Source organism: Poecilia reticulata, linkage group LG1 (genome assembly GCF_000633615.1).
Source record: "Poecilia reticulata strain Guanapo linkage group LG1, Guppy_female_1.0+MT, whole genome shotgun sequence".
Lineage (NCBI taxonomy): Eukaryota > Metazoa > Chordata > Actinopteri > Cyprinodontiformes > Poeciliidae > Poecilia > Poecilia reticulata.
Genome location: NC_024331.1, coordinates 25773931 through 25796271, shown reverse-complemented (window position 1 = coordinate 25796271; position 22341 = coordinate 25773931). Strand labels below are relative to the sequence as shown.

Here is a 22341-nt window from a genome sequence, read left to right as displayed (position 1 = left end):
GCAAAACGGTACAGGTTACATGAAAACTGGGTGAAAAGTTATGGAAAACTTCTGTTTATTTAGGGAAAACATGAGTCTGAGCTGACTCTTTACTGGGTAATTTATCCAAATGATGGGATCTGGTCAAACATGTTAGCAGAGAAAAGGCACTCAAGGCTCAGTGAGATTTAAACAAAACAATGAGTCACAGAAATCCCAGTGGTTTGCTAGTCCATATGATGACATAACTAGTTCCTGTCCTGAATAAATAGATATCCTATTGACACATTGCACTGTTAATTAAGAGTGTCTGGATGCTGCTCTGAACAGGTTTCTCATTCTCTCTGGTACATGTGTAGATAATCCAGCCATAGCATCCCATCAGCTGAAAGCTCTTCTAGTCAGGTTTGTTACATTTTTTAAAAAGCTGGGTCACAGTTGACTGTGCTGTCGCCTCAAACTGTTGCTCAGAAATGTATTCATACCTTCTTATAGGCATCCACACCTACATGTTTACATGTATTCCACACAAAGTGCTAAATTCACAACACGGTGTCTCAAAGAAGACGTCTTTCAACTCATGTGGGTCACTTCTTCACCTTGTGAACAACTTCCTCACCTCCAACCAATCCTTCGTCATCCCGACTCAGTGTCTGATGACAAGGACAAGACTACAGCAGACGGAGGGCGCAGCGCTTCTGTGTAATGAGGGACAAGACAACAGAAGGACAAAACTGGTGCAACAAAGTCAAAAGAAGACTTTTGTTTGTCCTCCATGTTGCACTAGTTTGTTCTACTCCAAGGTTTCCCCCAGAAAACTTGCTAAGCTCGGTGCTTGGGTGGCACAGCAGTCCTTCATCCAGCGAGCCATCGTGTTTTTGAGTTAAAAAATGTTTAAAGTTGACAGGAAATTTGAAAATATCACTTGATAATTACGTGTTATTGAAAGACTGAGCACCAACTATAAAGTCTTATAAAATGCAAAGATTTTAAAAAGACTTAAATAAATAAGAGGTGCTTAGCCTGGTGGTGACACAAGTGAAGTCTGGTGGTCCGCCAGGCTTATAACACACTAGGGGAAACCCTGTACTCCAATTCCACAAAAAGTGATCAAGATCACAGATGTTGGTCAGTGTTTGACACTTTCAGGAAGGTCAGACCTTAGGTTTGTTCATGTGGTTTTATTTCTAGATGCAAGAGAGAAATGAGATTCCAGATTACTGAAACAATATCTCTATCATTACAGAAACGTACAAAATAAAATCGGATTTTTCATATAGTAGCAGTGTCTCAGATTTCTTTGCTTTTTTCAAGCAAATGTTTGACTTTTTAAACTCAGAAATTTCCGAGTTTTTTTCTAGAAACTTTCTAAGTTTTTCCAGCAAATTTCTGGCTTTGAAAATTCAGAAATTCGTCTTTTTTCCCTCTGGAAAATTTGAGCTTAATCTAAAAGTTTCTTTGTTTTTTGGTGGACATTTACACCGTTTCTATCTACAACGGCCCCAATACACTGTCATAATTACTGCCAATTTAAAGAAAGTTGTAACAGAATATAATAAAATAGCAGTAAGCCCAGAATTTTATTAAAACCAACAAACTGATGAGAATTTTAAACGATTCAGAGAACAGAAGGTGGGATGATACCATTTCAAAAAGCAAAAGCCTGCACATTACCATAACAGCCATCTGGTACCAAACACAGCCTGTCTGATTCAGGCAGGATTTCTTCATTTTTATTCTATTACATTACATTTCTCCAGACAGTTTAGAGACGTTGGTTGCATCTACCATCAGTAATGAAGTCTAAGTTGTTCCCTCTCCCATTTATTCCACCCATATTTCTCAACCACAATTACATTCCCTTTCAGCCCATTTCTGTCAGCAGCAGTCAGACCCATTGCGACCTTCCTGTTATCTTCATTACCACACTCGCCTCCTCCTTCCTCCACCTGCTCCACCCATAGAAAAGCTGCTGCCACACAGGAGATTCTGCTTTGGTCTCAACTCACCTGAACTCACAACCATCTACACAAGCAGAGCAAAGTAACAACTTTGGACTGGGAAATGGATCGACTGATCAAATGTTCTGTTTTTGAAGATTTAATTTTTGGAAAATCTGGATTTTTTTCCACCAGTGCACTTCTTGGGTCTCCATATTTCAGACACCAAAGTGATGCCAGACTTGCCTTCTCGTTTGACAAACATTTTCTACAGCTGCTACTTATTTGGACTTTGAATTCAGGTTAAGTCACAATTTTTTAAACAAAACCCTGTGTTTGAAAATATGTGCAATTTCTTTTCAAGAAAACGAAAAAGCTATTAAAATCAGAAATAAAATGTATTTTTAATCCATATGACTCAGGCATTCAGTGAACTGACATGTGAGCAAACTGCACCAACCATCTTGCTGCAAAATCCTCAACAATGGCATAGATGTTATAACAAGTTATGTCTCAATATAAAAAGGAGGCATTTCCTATTTTAACGTGTTACTGAAAAAAAATATAAGAAGTTCAGAGACGCAGTACGCATTATAATATCACCATAAAATGTCACTATTACCTGAGGTAAACAGAATTTCTTTGTTAAAGTTATCACTAAGATACAGTCATATGAAAAAGTTTGGGCACCCCTATTAATTTTAATTATTTTTATCTCTAAATATTTGGATGTTTGCAACAGCTATTTCAGTTTGATATATCTAATAACTGATAAACACAGTAATATTTCAGTATTGAAATTAGGTTTATTGGACAAAAAAAAAGTGCAGTACGCATTAACACAAAGTTTGACAGGTGCAAAAATATGGGCACCTCAACAGAAAAGGAACATTAATATTTAGTAGATCCTCCTTTTGCAAAAATAACAGCCTCTAGTCGCTTCCTGTAGCTTTTAATGAGTTCCTGGATCCTGGATGAAGGTATTTTTGACCATTCCTCTTTACAAAATAATTCCAGTTCAGTTAAGTTTGATGGTCGCCGAGCATGGACAGCCCGCTTCAAATCATCCCACAGATGTTCAATGATATTCAGGTCCGGGGACTGGATGGCCATTCCAGAACATTGTAATTGTTCCTCTGCATGAATGCCCGAGTAGATTTGGAGCGGTGCTTTGGATCATTGTCTTGCTGAAATATCCATCCCCGGCGCAACTTCAACTTTGTAACAGATTCTTGAACATTATTCTCAAGAATCTGTTGATATTGAGTGGAATCCATGCGACCCTCAACTCTAACAAGATTCCCAGTGCCGGCACTGGCCACACAGCCCCAAAGCATGATGGAACCTCCACCAAATTTTACAGTGGGTAGCAAGTGTTTTTCTTGGAATGCTGTGTTTTTTTGCTGCCAGGCATAATTGCTTTTTTTATGACCAAACAACTCAATCTTTGTTTCATCAGTCCACATGACCTTATTCCAAAATTAAGCTGGCTCGTCCAAATGTGCTTTTGCAGACCTCAAACAGCTCTGTTTGTGGCATGCTTGCAGAAACGGCTTCTTTCACATCACTCTCCCATACAGCTTCTCCTTGTGCAAAATGCACTGAATTGTTGAACGATGCACAGAGACACCATCTGCAGCAAGATGCTGCTGCAGGTCTTTGGAGGTGGTCTGTGGGTTGTCCTCGACAGTTCTCACCATTCTTCTTCTCTGCCTATCTGATATTTTTCTTGGCCTGCCACTTCTGGGCTTAACAAGAACTGTCCCAGTGGTCTTCCATTTCCTTACTATGCTCCTCACTGTGGAAACTGACAGCTGAAATCTCAGATAACTTTTTGTATCTTTCTCCTAAACAACTGTGTTGAACAATCTTTGTTTTCAGATCATTTGAGAGCTGTTTTGAGGTGCCCATGATGCCACTCTTCAGAGGAGATTCAAATAGGAGAACATCTTGCAATAGGCCACCTTGAATACCTTTTCTCATGATTGGCTACACCTGGCTATGAAGTTCAAAGCTTATTGAGGTTACCAAACCAATTTTGCGTTTTAGTAAGTCAGTGAAAAGTAGCTGAGGGTATTCAAATCAATAAAATGATTTGAATACCCTCAAATCAATAAAATGATTTGAGGGTATTCAAATCAATCAGGTGCAAAATTTGACTTTTGCACCTGTCAAATTGTGTTTTAATGTATAATGCACATTTTCTGTTAGTCCAATAAACCTCATTTCAATACTGAAATATTACTGTGTCCATCAGTTATTAGATATATCAAACTGAAGTAGCTGTTGCAAACACCCAAATATTTAGAAATAAAAATAATTAAGATTAATAGGGGTGCCCAAACTTTTTCATATGACTGTATCTAAATGAGCAAAGCAGATTTCTCTGTGAAAAGCTTTTCTTTTCCCTCCACTGCAGTTTAAATCCCAGGTGATGTGAACGATCATCCAACACAATAACAGCAAATCCTTTCATAACATTATTAAGTTAGTGCTCCTTTCAGGTGTCCTAATTTCTAACCAACACACACCAACTCATCTTACATAACTGACTGTTGAAGCGTCAGTTGTTGGTTGTATGGTATCCATACACCAGCTAATTAAATCATGCTAGCAGTCAGGTGTTATTAGGAGGAAACAATCCTCATTTAGTAACAGTTTCAGTGGCCACATCCACAGAATTTGCAACAGCAGCAAAAAATTATCTCAAGTTTTAAAGTAACAGAATCGAAACAAAAGACTAGAGACAAACTGAAACGCATAAATTGAGAAGCATTTCTTATATAATTAAACTGCTGCAAATGTTGTGCAATAACTTGTTATTTTAATGCCACTTATTGGCTCAGCAAATTGTGGAGCTTCAAGTTAAACCAGACTGTCCAGCGCAAAATTGTGCAGAACTGCACGGCTCAAAATAATGTCACAAACTTTCTCAAACGTGCCACACAGTTAATCATGCCTCCGTAGAGGAACTCTCCTGTAATACTAGCTTCATCTATAAATCCCAGTGAATTAATGGAAGACCAAATTGACAATGACAACCCATTAGACTGCAATTACACATTAGAGATACACAGCAACAGGCTTTTTAAATATCTTTATACCTACTCTGGGTATTAAAGTTCAGCCTAAATAGTGGAGCAGTAAACTTTACATTAAAGAAACATTTTTCTCTTCAATCCAACTAAATAAAACTTGTTCAAAGCCACAAATGTTCTGTGAACCTTTGAGATTTTGGGCTCAAAGCAAACAGGAAGCTGCTGTGTAAAAAGTAAAAGTGAGTTCTGGATGCTCACAAATGGACAGTAAAGGTTTCGATGGCCACCTCTGCAGGACATACTGTGTCCAAATGGCATTGTTGGAGTAACACCGGTAAACCTTTGTTATGACAGGTTGAATGACCAACCAGAACTTTACCCATTCATTAAAAAAAACACACAACTGCAAAAACAGAACTGAGAGTTTCAACAGGCTTCTTCTGGTGCCGTCCAGAAAAAGAAATCAGGCTGTTCAGCTTTTCCAGACTCATTTTTCTTTGAACCTGTGTTGACTCTTCTACTGGTGAAGGGAAATCCTAACTATTGTACACAAACTAAAACAAACGCTTCCCCATTTCTTAATTAGCAACAAGGAAAACACAAACTAAAACATGTCAATCAGGAACTGAGCAGAGGTTTTAAAAGGATCTTGTATTGAATCGAGACTACTTTTCAAATAATGGACGACAGATTTGCTCAGGCAACACAATCAGAACTAGAACAAGTAGTAAATAATTACATTTAATTGGGTAACTTTAGTGAAAAAATGTACTTTTAAATGGGAATAGTTTTACTACACCATACTTTTACTTGAGTAATATCATTATGAAGCTTCACTTTCATGAGTAAAATTCCTGGATATTTTACCCACAGAATGAGAAACAAACACGTTTTTACTAAAAATGACAGAAACCTAAATGATACTTACAGTTTGTACAAAAACCTTTTATGTTATTTCACTTCTGCTTATCCATTTGGAGGTCAACATACAAAAAACATCATATATTGTAAATGGAAGTACTTCACCCTGTTGTAACATTTAAATATTCATTTGGCATTATGTAATTATGTTATTTATTTTGTATTATTGATTTTATTTTAGTCTTTAAAATACCAGAATTTGCTACGTCTACTTTGTATCCATCTTTGACAATAAACCAGTAAACCAAGACATGGATCAACTGATTAATAGATTGGTGCATTATTTTCCAGATTCATCCAGAGTCCATAGTCATGCTTGGCTACCAAGGAATCTACAGATATGTAAACAACCAAATCATTTCGTAACAGAACACCACTAACAAGCATTTTTTCATGTCAACACTAATTTGTCTCTGTGTGGTGTTGGTTCAGGACTGTCAGTCCATTCAACCAAAGTTAGCGTTTGATTAGTAACTGCTAGATAGCCTGGTCACACCCAGCTGAGGAACTCCAGAATCAGGATGAAATAATCAATATGTGTGATTTTACAAGCTGGACACCTGCTGAAACATGGACACCTGCACAAAGTCGACTGTTGACTGAATACATTTAGCTTAGCAAAATGAAAACTGTGAGATAGAACAGCCCTATTTAGCTGAGAGATAGGCAGCTAGCCTGCTAGCTAGCTTGTGTGCTTAGATGCTAGCCAATTAGCGAGCTAGGTTTGTAGTTCCAGGCAGATTAGGGGGGAACCTTATCCCTGACTGACTTCTGTGCAGATTTATCTCCAGCAAAAACTCAAAAACAAACGCGTTAGTGTTGAGCAGCATCGTAGTCAGGCTGGAACAGACACCCGTTGTCAATGTAAGCAGTTAAAACAAAAGCCGGTGGTACCTTTGTCTCTCTGATGTCCTGCTTGGCTCCTTCGGGGTACCACTGCACGCGGACAAACCCCCTTCCGAGAGGCCGACTCGGGGTGTCCACGGCACTTTCAGTATCCGAACCACACGGGACTCGTCCTCCTCCTCCTGCGCCGCCGCCCCCACCACCACCGCCGCCTCTCCCTCCGCCATCGTCGAGGTCCGAATCTGAGTTAAAATCCTCCTCCCCGTGAATCATCCGAACGATGCCGTACCGGACTGAGCCGCGATACCGTCCGGAGACCAGGTCGTGGGAAAACAGCAGCCGCTGCGAGCCGTCTGCCGTGGGAGACAGAGCCATGGATGGAGGTTCCGAACCCGGGCTCGGTGCGGGAGAAAGGCCGGGTGTCGGGGATGCAGCCGTGCGCGTTTCGTCCGTTGGTGCTGTCGCCGCATCCGATGCTACGGGCTCCGCCATCGCTGCTGTTGTCAAGGAGTGATGTAAGTAGCGCGAGGATGACGGTGAAGTGAAAGGGCTGAAACTGGAAGCAGTGAGGTGCACGTGTTTACGTAGCGACGGAGGGGATACGTGGTATGTAGCGGTTAGGCGCGTCACCACGCAGTACCATGTGCCACCACTAAGAGGCGCCCTTAAACACAAATTTGAGGACAATAATTTTGAAAGTCAACATCGCTGCTATTTTAAGGAGAAATTTAGAGCTCGCCAAAACAGACACTCCCCAATAAATTTACAGGAGTCAATTATATTTTTAATATTTAAATATATATGGATATAAAGCAATCTATAACTGTTTCTATGTATCAAAAACTTATATTGTGTACAAAATGTTGACAAATAATTTAAGATTCTTTAACATGAAATAAAAGAAGTGCACCAACTTGATGTATTTATTCCTTTATATACTTTTTGCATTTATTCGTTTTTCTCCTTTGAATTTCTTAGTATGCATTGTGTATTTTTACGCATTTTATTGTGCTTGAAAATATGTAGAAGAATGCATGTGCTCAGACAATTAAAAAAACAATTTTATTTTTGAATAATATTACAGTTATTCAAAAAATGTTGAATAATTATTTTTGAATAATAATAATTATTCAATATTAAAATTATTCAAAAATAACTACTGACATTTCACAAATTATTCAGTAAACAATTCAAATTGACGACGTTTCCCTGGAGGAAAAGATATTTAAAAAGTAGCCGTAAAATGGACTCTATTAAAAAAGGGCTAAATTGTCTCGTAGTTTGAAGCAACAATAGGTGTTTGATAGAATATAATTAAATTTCCAGGAGCACAGTGAAGCATTAGCATCAGCTACAGTGATGAAATATTCTTTTTCATATACATAATTATTATTATTTTAGATCTTTGCTTGCATAATGACACACTTTTCTTTTGACCTCGTTTTCTGAATGAACCTATCAGGGCCCCCGCTGTAAAGTTCGGGATTTGCCACATCTTACATAAATAATGTTTGTCCATAACGATCAGTGCATTTAATGCTGATGAGGTGACAAACAAACTCCTACACATCCTGTAATCCTCTTACAGAACTGGAAAATAAAGCAGGGAATTTAACATAAACGGAGCTTAACGGAGCAACATTCAGCTGACTGAAAGTCTCCTACAGAAAAATAAGATCATGTAATTAAGTCCTGCAGAGCTCCCAATTAGGCAAGACCAGCTGAGATGAAATCGGAGGGTTTTGTGTCACGAAATTGATGGGGAAAAATACAGTTTATCCCTCTGAAGGATTAATGCACATATCTGCTGTCCTGCTGTGACCCAGGGTCACATCTTTAATAGATAAAAAAGCTTAATTAGATACTGCAACTCATGATCCAGGAATCTAACTCTGACGCATAAGGATCATTATAAACACACGATTGGCCCCGCTTAGCCCGGGTAAATATGTTTATTGTTCAACCTGCTCGCCAGGAAAGGAGGCTTTGGGCTTCCAGCTCACCCCGGGATTAGAAGCGGCCGCCCCTGCGCACCAATATAAATCCTCCCGGCGCGTCGCGTCCAGCTCAGTCTTTACGCACGAGTCCGGCAGCGCGTCGAGGAAACTTATCTGCGAAGCTGCTGTTCACGAGTGGACGCGAATAAAACAGTTACAAGTGGTATTATCAGTGTCTTTAACCTGCCTGCTTCTGAAGACAAACGGGACAGGAGGGATGTCCGTGCTGGGCGCACTGCCGTTCATGAAGCCGCTGCACCACGTGCGCTCCCCGGTGCCGCAGGGCCGCCGCCACACGCTGCCGGCCAGCGAGTTCCGCTCCCTGAGTCCGGAGGACGCGATCAGCGTGTTCGAGATAGAAAGAGAAGGTAAAACGAGCTTTTGACTTGGAGAGTCTCAGCGCTAAGGTTGCCGTTGCTATCTAATTCAACCAGTAGATCACAATTACTGCACACTCCAACTATATGCTTTCATACATGTAGTCAAAAAGAGGCATTCTTGGAGTAATAAATGTTAGTAATTTAAACTTGGAGTGGACCGTGGTTGATTGTAACACCTTTTACTCTTGCAAAATGTATTTGTACAACGGCATATTGCAGATATAAAAAGATTATTCCATTTCAGCCAAAAAAAAAAGCACATGCACAAGCTGCTCAATGTGCTAATTGTTACACAAAAACTGTTTATCCGCAGTTTATCTGCTAACTAACCTGATGACAGGCTCCATTATGAGGAAGAAATTTTAATGTAACAGAAAGCAAGGGGAAGGGCGTGAGCAGCATATACACAAAGATGATTGACAATTCTAAGACCCCCTTCCTGTCTCTGATTGGTTTCTGAGCAGTGTAAATCAGCAGGTGGCGGTAGGACCACAGGGAGGAGATAAAGGCACTTTTTCACAGAATGTCTCTCTCAAACCGTCAAGACATATTATAAAAGTTACATACTGCAGCTTTTTTTAAAAAAAAAACAGACATTCGGACCTTAATCCTGACATCTAAGCTCAGTAAAAGTTCAGAAATATTCTAAGATTTGTGGTTGAAAAAGTTTGAGTTGTCGGAGCAAGACTTTTTAACTTTATCTCCAGGTTTAGCCACAGCGCTAATGCTAGAGTCACGCTTGCTAGCAAGCTAAGCTTCTTAAACTAAAGTGAGTGGTTGCCAAGGAACGGCACGTGAGGAAGTGGTTGCCAAGGAACGGCGCATTCGAGGTGGAATAGATTTAACGTTTAAAAACTCACTCAAGATTCTCTTCCATTGTTTTTCACCTAACAGCCTTCATCTCAGTGTCCGGAGAATGCCCGCTCCACCTGGACGAGGTGCGTCACTTCCTCACGCTGTGTCCCGAGCTTTCTCTCGGCTGGTTCGAGGAGGGACGGCTGGTGGCGTTCATCATCGGCTCTCTGTGGGACCAGGAGAGGCTAACCATGGTGAGACCGGAGATAAGCGCGCCGAGAGTGGCTACCTGACCGGGAAAACGAGTAACAGATTTATTTATGGAGGGCGTTTATAGTGATTGTGAACTGAAATATTTCTGGAGACACAGATTTTTTTAAATTATTTGTATATATATATATATATATATATATATATATATATATATATTCACCAATTTGTTCATACAAAACAACCATTATTTCCTACCAAACAGAAGTTTTGATCTACAAAATATCCAATTAAATTAGCAAAGAGAACAAAGAACAAAGCAATGTGAGAGAAAAAAACGTTAATTAAATTGGATAAATTAAAGTCAAACACAAATCACAGAAGTGATGTCATAACAAAAATGCAATTATTTAACACGTGGGTTAGACTTTTTTTTTTTCTTTCTTTGTAGGAGTTTCTGATTTTTCTCACCCCATTCCTATCTAACTTGCAATATAACTACACTACAACTATTAACATTTTTGAAGACTGTGTAATACTATGATAAATATCAGGGGTATTTATTGTAGTACTTACTACTGAACTAGCAAAATTAGCTCAGCAAATGTAGGTTTTATCTGCTAGCTAAGACTGGCATGTAGCCTGTATGTACTGACTCTGCCAGTCGCTAGAGCCTTGTTATTCACATGAAGAATTCATACGTCCTTTACAAAACCGTTGAAACACTGATTATATGCGTCGATGGACTTCAGGACGTGAAGCTCCTCCATGGTGTAAAAACTCTTTGGGTTCACTAATGAACAATGTCAGGGTAGATCAGAAGTAGCTTGTCCACATCGTTTGACATGTTTCCATTATCTGTTTCATATGGGTTGATTCTGACAACACAGATTTTGTTGATATGTCTTTCTCCTGCACATTGGGCAAGAGTGTCAATATGGTCTTTCTGTTGGTGTCGAAGCCATGGTCCATCTATGCTTTGAGCTTGCCTACCAAGATGGCGGTTCTGGTTCAGACTTGTTGGAACTATGTATTCATCACCAGTAATCTGATCAATCATTCCAGTCCTGGTAGTGATATTTGCCCTGATTAGTACAAATAAAAAGACAGGAAAAGGAGATGCTTTGAGTTTCATCAGTAGTAACCAAAGCAGACAGAGTTAAAAATTAGTGGAAGGGTAACTCATGTTGGCAGTTTGGAGGGAGGCTGACTCTCTCTTACTTACATAATCCTACATGTCTCCTGTTGTCTCTCTGTTCTCCAGGATGCTTTGACTCTCCATAAGCCTCATGGAGCCACGGTCCATATCCACGTCCTCGCCGTCCACCGGACCTTCAGGCAGCAGGGGAAGGGCTCTATTCTGATGTGGCGCTACCTGCAGTACCTCCGCTGTCTGCCCTACGTGCGACGCGCTGTCCTGATGTGCGAGGACTTTCTGGTTCCCTTCTACCAGAAGTCAGGGTTCAAGGCTTTGGGCCCCGCTGAGATCACCGTGGGACCCCTCAACTTCATCGAGATGTTCTACCCAGTCAGGGGCCACTCCTTTATGCGGCGCAACAGTGGATGCTGAAGGATGGGACTTTGGTTTAACGTTTCCAAAAACAGGATGCATTGACACTCCTTAAGCCTCGCGTAGTGGAGGCATGTGAGTGGAGCAGGGATTTGTCTAATCTCTGAGTGAAAAATGTTCAGCAGCCGGTGAGAAGAGAGCCTTCGCGAAGCTGTAAACAAAGAGCTGACCTCCAGCTTTCAGCAACTGTTGGATACGTTCTTGTTGGCTGGAAACCGTCAAAATTTGTGCTGAAGAGAGAGAAGTTGCCATTGGAGCAAAGAGTGCGAGCGGCAACTTCATGAAACTTTGAAAAACGAAACATTGTGTGTTTTGAAAGACAATGCCGGACACTTAACGAACTGCAAGCTGCCTTTTCTTTCATCCAGTCCTTGTTCTAAATGGTTTGTTATAGTTCAAACTACGACTGGGCAAAACAACAATAAAAATAGATATGATAGACAAGTGATCAATATCAATAGATTTTACATCCAGTTGAGTTTTTGCACATCATTCTGGGGGATGTAAGCAGAGGAAAGGTTTTAGCCACTCAACCTCTAACAGCTAGCTAAGCAAAGTTGGTAGAATCAACTCACTCGCTCACTCTTTGGTTGCCTAGCAGCTCCCTCTGGTTACCTAGCAACAACTTGTGGAGTAAGCAGCAACAGTTTAAGGCAGGGGTGTCAAACTCCAGTCCTGAAGGGCCGCTGTCCTGCAGTTTTTAGATGTGCCACAGGTACAAAACACCTGAATCAAATGGCTTAATTACCTCCTCAGTTCTCCAGAGCCTTGCTAATGACCTAATTATTCTATTCAGGTGTGGTGCAGCAGAGGCACTTCTAAAAGTTGCAGGACACCGGCCCTCGAGGACTGGAGTTTGACACCCCTGGTTTAAGGTTTCTCCACTGTGCCTCACAACTGCTTAAAAAAAATGGCGTGGAGTGAAAACTGGATAAAACAGAAAAGGTCGCGTCATCAGTTTGGCAGTATTTCAGATATTTAAAACAAAAACGAATCAATAATTATTGATAGAAAGATATGAAACCGTTACATGTTTTTCAGCTATATCTCCCAGCTGTAGTTCAGACTTTGGAAACCAAAACATAAATGCTGGATGCTGGGTGTTTGAAGCCACATTAAGAGGTTTATACTTTTATAGATGAGAACAAATTTGCTGGCACTTGTGAAAAAAACGTGGAAAAAGCCTTACAGTAAACGCCTCGCTCATTGTAACCAACCACCCAATGTGGAGTTGGTTAAAAACTATTTTATTGTTACTTTTCCCCACAGAATAAATAAACTCAAAAGTTATGTCAGACTCTTAAATTACATAATCTTTTGTATTAGTTGTAACATTTCAGATAAAACATTCAACAAATCTGTAACAGGTGAGCTGTAAAATGTAACGTCAGTATTGTAACAGCATAAGTACATTGCCAACGTAATGAAGTTAAATTGTATGATGAATGTATGATGAATTATGGATGAGTGAAATCAGCTATCAATGTGTTGTTACGGATCTGATTGTGTTTTGCTTTTCTTTAACACATTGGTGTTCCTGTTCGCAAACATCCCGACAATCTGTTTGCCCATCAGCTGTGAACACGGTGTATAAAAACAGATCTCAACTCTTACAAACAAGAATTATATAATCACAGAACCGCAAAAATGGAAGAAATGTGTATTTTTCCTTGTAAGATGTCACCCAATTTGCCTCCTAAATCCTCAGGGGTTGAATGTTTTTGTTGTACAGTTTTATTTTTAAAGTATAAAGGCTTTATTTTCTGACTTTTCTGAATTTGTTTTCTTGTGTGGAAATGTTTATATATGAAAATGTCAATTTGTCAACGTTTTTATCAGAACTTCCACTAGCACGCCGTTTCGGGTGAAAATAGGAAATTTAAGGGGTAAAAATTAGTTTGATATTGTGAAACATGTAGATGTAGCAAAATTAGAAGACATCTGCAAAAGAGGAATATTTTTCACAACAATGTGGATTTAAATAGTAAGATCTGAGCAGTTCTGAATCTCCACGAAAGCTGATTTTCAGTAAAAGGTTTGGATTATATTGATATGGTAAATGAGAAATTATTTTAGTAATTATTGATTATTCTGACTGCAAAAATTGGAAAACTTATCTATACAGTGTAAGGCTGATTGTATTTTTTGATTAACTAAGTAACTGAATAGCAAAAGGTACCAGATTTTTAAAAATATTTTTTTAGTTAACTGATTAAATTGGCAATTATTTCAATCAGTTTATCATGATTAATTGGATTATTTCAGCCATAATAGATAGTGAAGAGGTTATAAGAAAAAAAACAGAGTCAAGTATATCTAAGTGTTGTTTATTTTAACATGGCTTCTTTAAAATGAACATTTCTTACAGATTTATCAAAAGTGAAGCAAAACAGAACAGTGTCAAGGCCATCACCTTAGGTTTAATCGAAACATTCCCTTTTCCCCCTCAAATAAATAGAAAAAAAAAAACAGTAAATGATTTGGTCCTGACATAAAACAGCAGAGGAAGTGCAGCTTGCATTCATCATGGTTGACATGCTCAAATATCCAAAGGCACAGTAAGGAGGCTTCCTAAACAACAAAAAAAATTCTATTTAACCAGGTTTATGACTCGTTTTCTCATAAATACCAGCTGATCAGTGACCCAGTCTCACCGACTACTGTAATTAACAAAACCCACATAATCCTCCTCAACATTACTGCAGCTTTTCAAGCAGCTGCAGGCCGACACTTTTTAGCCAAATACTTAAAATACAGTCAGATGCTGTTAGAAATGTTTCACTTGTCAGGGTTTTTACCCAGACCTTGCTCACATTGTCAGGGAGCCGATAAAACAGCAACATTGATCGATCAGGGCAAGAAGCTGGGACGGAAAAACACTGAATACCACCAAGGATCTTTAGTCCAGCTTCAGGGAAAATATCTTAGTACACTTGAAATGAGACAGAACTAACTTACAAGTAACTTTTTAGTTAGAAATAATTCCTCAATATTGATGAAACTCACAATATGGGAATATTATGAGTTAAAATATCTAGCTGTGGTGGCAGATTACTTCACTTATAGGTAATTTTTCATTAAAACTCGAAAAACTCATATTGGGAATTTACTGTATCGTTTATAATTTATAAGGGAAAATTTGATTTATTGCCTATTGATTTTAATTAATGATGTTAAAAATAAAACAAAACTGACACTTATTGGAAATAATTTTTACAAGAGCACCAATAAATATTAGTAAATTTGAAAATATGATTTAAAAAGTTACTATGTGCAGTTTAAATCACACTTCATTAAGTGGCGTCCTAAAGACTATTTAAAATAGGATTTTTTAAGAGTATATTGGTGATATTAATGATTTGCCATGCACTCAGAGCCGTACAGTTACCTGAAGAAGAAAAAAAAACAGTAATTTTTAGCGTTACCACAAAATATCACAATATTGGTGTTAATTTTGTATTTTCAAGTGTGCTAAAATATTTGTACTATAAACCAGACTAAAATTACTTGGTAAAACTTTGTGTTTTGGAGTGTAAAGAAGGCGAAACAGACCAACCATCTTACCTCAAAAAATACTTTGATTAGACAAAAAAGAAAAGCTATGCAGAGTTTAATCCTGAAATAAATATAACCAGAGGCGTTTGTGGACATTTTATGGGGCCAAAATGTTAGTGGCAGCATGAAAAAGCAGCAGGTGAAGTCACTTTGGTAAGGGAGCCACAGTTTGCCTTTAAGATGAATAAATCCACGGTTAGTGAGGCGTCTCTGTTGGTTTAAGGCAGGAAGAGGTTTCAGACCAACTATTCCAGCTGCATATTTAGAGTAATACATGGAGCATACCGTTAGGAAGGTTTACGATGATGAAGTCTGCATTCAATAAGTGAGCTTTTTCAGATCCAGCAGGTGGGAAAGGGGCTATTTCAGAGTTTCTCCAGTTTTAATCACCCCTGAATGGCTGCCAGGAGATTAAAGGAAAAAACAAATCAAAGAAACCCTACAGGTACTTTTCTCCTGGTCGGTAACATTATGACATGATATAAAGTAAAAAAAACAACAACAAAAAAGAATACTTCCCCTTTTAATTAAATGAACTCTGCAGAAAAATGGCTTTTTATTTGTGGGCATAGAATAAAGGGATCTAAAAACAACTCCATGACATGCTTCTTGGATGCTTATAAACAATATTAAAACTACACATTTTCCCCCTTGTTCTGAATTAAATGCTACGTAGTGTTGGATGGTGGAATAAAAGGCTGTTGGTGGAGGAGTTTGAATACTCTTGCAGAGAAGAGAACCGCTTTTTAGGTGGTATACGAAAAATTTACAGGTGAAAACCTGTAAATTTTCACCTTATTTACAGGTGAAAACCTGTAAATTTACCCTTTTTGAAACAATAAGAGCAATTTAATAAAGGGTTCAAGGATCCCCCAATACATGTAAAAAAAAACAAGATGGATACATTTATGTACCAAATCTGGCCCAGCATAAATTTTTTAGACATGTAGAAAGAACCTCCAATAGTTGTGTGCTTAAATACAACTTAGGGATGCTCCAACCAGGTTTTCCGCTGCCGATTCCAATAACGATCACCAATGAGGCCGATCTCTGCCGATCACCGATCTTTGCCGATCACCTGAATTGATTGTTTAGTTTTTGCTTTAGGTATAAATGCCACTATGTGATCTGACAAAAATAAAAAAATTATCTAGCAATAAATTCACCTAATTTAGGCATAAAACATGCAAAATACTTGCAGGCACAATACAGAAGCTGCTCAGTCAAAAGGATAACTGAAACTCCTGCAATCAGTAAAATAATATTTAATAGTAAGGCTCTCAGTGCCATCAATTATACAGGAGTCAAATAAATCTGCCTTTATCAAATAATGTCAAGTAAAAAAGGAAACATTCACTCAAAGTCAAATGCAGGCAGCATCAAAATAAACAATCCTTCCTGGTAGCATGGCTAGCTGATTAATGCTGGTTCTGATTGGTTGTTTCTTATTGGCTAGCTGATTAATGCTGGTTCACTTCGTTAGATAGATAGAGATCGATCGATCGATCTGTCCATTTACTGCTTGCGCAGTGTGAAGGGCAGATGAGACAGCTTCAGGCTGCGAATGAGATACAGGCAGTGGCACAAAAAGTGGGTATGCAGTGCATGCAACGCATAGGGGCGCAACACCAGAGGGGGCGCCAAAACCCCGCCTGGAGGGGGCGGCGCGCCGATGATGTTTTCCCAAACACTTCAGCGCGCCTTACGCTCCTTCACCTCGCACACATAACGAGGTAAATGAAGCGAGTTTTACCCTTCACGTATCGTCGCCTCGGGGGGGGAGTGGGGGCGCCGATTTATGTTTTCGCATCCACCTGAATAATGTGTAGTTGCGCCACTGGATACAGGTGATCGGCAACAAGAAACCGTGATCGGCGATCACCAATCATACACTTTTTCAAGGAAGTCGGCCGATAATGATCGGTGGCCGACTTCATCAATCAAATCAAAGATGTTTTTATCTGTATATTATCAAATTACATGCATGTGAAAAGGCGTTCAACGTTATTTAACTCAAAGAAGTACTAATTGAATACAGAGACAGATTTTTATTAATATTTTAAGTTTGTTGGGTTGTTTTATCAATGCATTCTGACACTACTGACGCTTTGATCTTCATATGGTTTAAAGCTAAAATGAGTTTCAAAAAGAAATGCAGAAATCCTCCCAAAAAAAAGTGAACTAGCCCTTTACCCCTGGACGCCATCGGAGCATTCTCCATTCTGCATTCATACAATGAGCAAAAAGAAATCTTTAAAAAAAATTGTTTTACTTTATAAGAGGAAAAGCAGAACCACTGACTGCTTCTGTAGTGTTGAAACCTGATGAATTTAATATTCCTCTAAGGAGACTTAAAGGGACGGTAGTTGCAGACTGGAGACGCTCCCATCTTCTCTGTTGGCTCAAACCTCCATCAAACTGTATTTTCTTGATTCTGATGAGCTATTTGCTTGAGAACAAATGAAAAACCCGGATCGGATCATGTCAAACCTGCCTGAGGACTGGAGTGAGTTCGAAGAGAGTCAGCAGATTGGCGAGAGGGGAAGCTTCCAGTTTTCAGATAAAAACTCTTTGATTGTCATAAAACAAAAACAAAACAGAAGACCTGGAAGCAAACTACCTCAAAGCAGAGAGAAGGCCCGAAGATTAGTGCTCCACGTCGTTGATATTGTGGTCTATGTCATACTTTTCACAAAACTTGCTTGTGAAGGGGAGGCAGGTGAGATGCTCCAGCCAGTGGAGGTTGATGGGGTAAACGTAAAACCAAACCACGAGGGAGGAGAAGAGCCCGACGTAGAAAACCAGCGACACAACGATCAGGATCCGCTTGCGGTATTTGTCGAAGGTGCCGAAGGTGACGTAGGGCAGGATGGCGAAGGAGAGCAGCAGGCCCCCTATGAAGCCGAAGATGTGGGCGATGTTGTCGATCCACGGCAGGAGGCCACACAGGAAGAGGAAGAGCACGACGCCCAGGAGCTTGAGGAAGGCGTTCCACGGCTTTTCCAGCATCTGCCAGCCTTGGAAAAGCTCGACGAAGAGGCAGGCAAGGAGTCCAAACTGGGAGCCTGCTGGACCCACCTGTACGGAGAGAGAAATAACGAAAAGTTCAGTCCAGTTTTAGCTCAACATGCTTTAACTGGTAGAAATTTTTTTTTTTTTTTCTGGGTAAAACCACACAGAGCATCAGTGGCACCTGCAGCTGTACGGCTGTGAGACCCGAGTTAAAGAAATAATCCACAAGTTAAGCTGAATCAGAGCTTCTTACTTTTTTATTTAACTTCTTAAGACAGTATCTTAAGTTCATTAAGCAAACTGAACTTGGAGAAAAGTCGCTAGAATCAGGTATTATCTGTAAAAAAAAATAAAAAAAAAATACGTCATTCTTTTCTTTTCCTGAAAATTAGTTGCAGCAGTCAAACAGGAACTGTTTCCAAAGACTCTTTTCTTTTCTGATCAAGAAAAGCGACATACTTATGAAATAAATGCATCTTAAAAATGATACTGATCGTAGTTCGCTTTGCAACACTGCAGAGTGTGCCTCAGTTATAGATACAGTTCTGGGATGGAGCTGCAGAATGGGTCAGGCAGGAACGGTGAGCAGATTAACGTGACGTCAGCGCTCAGTTTGGCCTGGTCAGCTGGCTAATCAGACGGGTGATCTGTGAACACATTAAACACCAGCAGCCTAAAAAAGGACGCGGCACTCCACCCACACGTCGCAGACACATGGAAAGACATGATCCACTCACAGAGGGCAAAGGTCATTCACAGTCAGCGGCCGGAATGGAGTCACTGTTGATAAAATGCTAGCTAAGCTACTGCTTCAGAGTTAAGTTTAGGCTGAAACTTAATTTTCCTTAAACTAACAATCACTTCACAGGATATTTTTATGCTTGGGAGGAAATTATATATTTTTTGCTTTAATGTCAATGTGAGATTTCTGCAAGTCTTGGATAAAAACTTTTTAAACCGATCTGGATAATAAGCTGAGACTAATGACCTGTTTAATAACTAGAATTAATTGGAATGTGTGTGTGATTGAATTGAAATTCTTATTTTTTTTAGGTGCTTAAAGACGACGTTAGCTGTGAATTGACGCTCTGCAAATAAACTGAGTTGAACTGATTCACCTTTTAATGTTATTCCACAAAGATATCCAAAAAGCTGAGTTGGTGTGAAGTGCATCTTCACACAGGTTACATGATTGAAGGTGACTTAACCGGTTAGGATAGATTGATGGGCTTTACAAAACATCTTCGTCATATTTTCCGCACAAAATTATTCTTAAATAATGAGATTTTAGTCTGGTCAGTTATGGCTATTAGCTGTTTTAGGGCGTCCTGCCACTTTAAATCCAAATAAGCAGCTGCTGGCCACGCCACCAAACTCTGCATTTACACTAGCAGATAAAAATGGCTGCAAAAAGTTGTTGTACATCTTTGAAAAGCATTACTAGAGCCTCCTGCACAACCAACGAATATGCAGCAAGTGGTTTCTGGATGGGAAGCCAACAACAAAACAGTTGTCCTTTTACAGCAGCCATTGTACAGCGCATACAGCAGTAAAAACCAGCTGACCAAACGTGCTGGATCTCAGCCTGGGTTGCTAGGTAATGGGCAGAGTTCCGCTGGGGTTGCTAGGTAACAGTGCCTGTTGAATGTGACTAAACAATCAGGAGGTTTTTGAAGCGGCTCATTTACCAGACGCCAAAAAACAGGTTTCGGAGTAAAAGATGCAGTTCAACCCAACCCAAATTTTGAACAAAAGTCAAAATTTGCTCAGATTGTTGACCAGACTTTCATTTGTTGCCACTTTTGAGGATGAATCCTGTTTCTGGAGCCGAGTCGAGGCGCTGCAGAGAATAACTAACCAACCAGGTGAACAGAACGTCCTCTTTCTAATTCCTCCTGGCCAGAGACAACAACTATAATCTCCACTTCCGGGCGACTGTTTCCACACAGCGTTGCTCAACGTGTTTTCACTACACATCAAACTGGAACACTGACTGAATAAGAACTCGCTTTGGTAAACAGAAGCAGGATTAGGCGCAAAATTGGCCATTTTCCAAATGCATGCATCCATGTTTTAAATGTCATTAATAAACTCTGGGAATTAAAAGAGCTTAAGCATCAGTTATTTACACAAAAATAAAACTACTTTTATGACTTTCTGCAGTAGGAGTCAAGGAATTATGCAGCAATAAAGAGTTGTGCACCTAAAATACCTCGATTATTGCATTATTTAAAAAAAGGAAATCCTACATCCTTATTTCTTTAACGTTTTTTATTGTAGTTTAATTTTAAAAAATTCTACATTACCAAAAAAATTAAGGGATTAAGGCACCAGAATCACAGGGACCCTCATAATTTAATACATAAACTATGAAAAACTATAATAAAGCTACTGCTAATACTTGTATTTTGCTGGTCAAAAATGCTCAAGAATCAAGACTGGAGTTCAACCTTTGAACTTAAAGCTTGTCAGGAACTTACTGCTGTAAGTTGTGTTAATTTTTATTAATGTATTAAATTAAGAAAAATTAACATAACTTACTGCTGTAATTAATAAAAATTAACAACTTACTGGTAGGTTGTGTTAATTTTTATTAATTCAAGATCTTTCACAAACTCACATTTAGGTTCAAAATCTAAAACTTTAAATTTATTTGACTTAAAGAGTAGAAGACGGAAAACAACAAAATACAACTCAAATGTTTTACAGTGTGATGTGATGCTCTATACGTTTAGATTTTTCAACATTATAATTTTCCACCATTATTTACATTCTGATTTAACGCATTTGGTTTCTGCTGATGCAGAATTGTGACGCATTTCTCACATCGATGATGTAAAAGTGGTCGGTGTCATGACCGTTCAGACTGCTGACACCGAAAACGATCGGATATGTGTCTGAATTAGCTCCACATATATAAGTGGCAAAAGTTTGATAGTTTTGGGGTGAAAAAGTCACAAAGTAGTAACGGAGGGCATTCAGTTTAGCATTATTTACTGTAATAATTAAAACACAGATAACTGGCATAGATGCTTCTCTATCTCTAGTTTAAAACAAGAACGGAGCAATGTTACAATCCATTTCAAGTTCCTATCCTTGACAAATCTAAACTCTCTCTCCTTCCAACCTAAGTGTTGCTGTTTGCGTTATTTTTCGATAAGGCTCCATGACTTAACGCTGACAGTATAATCCACTTAAAGCGCCTCTTTAAGTGGATTGACCGGCATGTGTCGTGTGTTGCATGTGCTTCCGCGGGTCGCTGCTGGTATTTAAAGACCTGCTGCGGGACGGTCAGGGATGAGGAGAGTTGGGTGCCAAGGTTTCCGGCTCTCGTGTCACTGAATGTCACACGGCACCATCTTACAGAATCGATAAAATGACATGTTATTGTTTTTAATTTAAGCCATGTTTAAGTTGAACAGCATCAGAGAGAGAACAAGTCTCAGGATTAACTTCTTCTTCATCGACACGTGTGGCGCTGATGGAGCCCAGACAAGGCCGGACTTTGCTACAATTGTTTTTATTTAAACTGAAAAAGTAATCCCATTCACCAAGCACTGAGGCAGTGGCCTTTGTTAGCTCACACAAAGGCATTAGGCTAATCTCTTAATAAGAAAAGTGGGCTTTCCAACCTCACATGTGGGTAAAAACCCCGTAATTTCTCTACATGCCAATTTTATTAATATTTTATGTTTTTCCCCTTTTACGGGACAATAACTGGTATCACTAATGAGGAAATCTACTTATCCAGAGACGTAGCCATGGCTGAGTCTGTGACACTTTCTCTCACGTTTTAATCTTGTGAACTAACAGAACGGCTTCTCCTTTCCTTCAGCTCACCTGACCAGACACTCTGAAAGGGGAAATCTCATGTAGTTTCATCATGAACGTCGTAATGAGTTAATCCAAGTTATTACAGGACGTAACTAACAAACCTTTTGACACCAAACAGCACAAGCAAATCTCTCAGAATATCTCAAAGTGATATTGCAAAAAACATAAGGAAAGGAGCAAATGTGACTGTTTAACATCAAATTTCTTCAATTTGCATTCTTCAAGAGACATCGTGAAACAGGAAGTTCAATTACAATTGATCGG

At 39.2% G+C, this 22341-nt stretch overlaps 3 protein-coding genes across 5 annotated transcripts in view; 1 reads left to right on the top strand and 2 right to left on the bottom strand.

Annotated features, from left to right (window-relative positions):
- The window catches only part of ube2o (ubiquitin conjugating enzyme E2 O), a 47016-nt gene extending 39700 nt beyond the window's left edge, over positions 1 to 7316 (bottom strand). For both annotated transcript variants that reach the window (XM_008417519.2, XM_008417529.2), the window contains exon 1: positions 6773 to 7316. In XM_008417519.2, the coding sequence (XP_008415741.1) occupies positions 6773 to 7216 (444 nt within the window). In that variant the 5' untranslated portion in view covers positions 7217 to 7316. The remainder of the gene's footprint in view (positions 1 to 6772) is intronic.
- Positions 7317 to 7930: 614 nt separating this feature from the next.
- Positions 7931 to 12143, top strand: aanat1 (arylalkylamine N-acetyltransferase 1). The gene is made up of 3 exons (XM_008417553.2): positions 7931 to 9089; positions 9996 to 10150; positions 11371 to 12143. The coding sequence occupies exons 1-3, from the start codon at positions 8939 to 8941 to the stop codon at positions 11674 to 11676; spliced, it is 612 nt and encodes a 203-aa protein (XP_008415775.1). The 5' UTR covers positions 7931 to 8938; the 3' UTR covers positions 11677 to 12143.
- A 5121-nt stretch (positions 12144 to 17264) lies between these two features.
- LOC103469703 (inactive rhomboid protein 2) overlaps positions 17265 to 22341 on the bottom strand; it is a 51891-nt gene continuing 46814 nt past the window's right edge. Inside the window, exon 18 of one of the 2 annotated variants that reach the window (XM_017304256.1) lies at positions 17265 to 18309. In XM_017304256.1, coding sequence (XP_017159745.1) covers positions 17878 to 18309 — 432 coding nt within the window. In that variant the 3' untranslated portion in view covers positions 17265 to 17877. The remainder of the gene's footprint in view (positions 18310 to 22341) is intronic. The other variant, XM_017304297.1, reaches the window with a different exon arrangement.

Coding starts and splice junctions, on each gene's coding strand:
- aanat1 (XM_008417553.2), top strand. CDS start 8,939: ATGTCCGTGCTGGGCGCACTGCCGTTCATGAAGCCGCTGCACCACGTG. Junction 9,090..9,995: donor GTTCGAGATAGAAAGAGAAG/GTAAAACGAGCT, acceptor TTCACCTAACAG/CCTTCATCTCAGTGTCCGGA. Junction 10,151..11,370: donor ACCAGGAGAGGCTAACCATG/GTGAGACCGGAG, acceptor TCTGTTCTCCAG/GATGCTTTGACTCTCCATAA.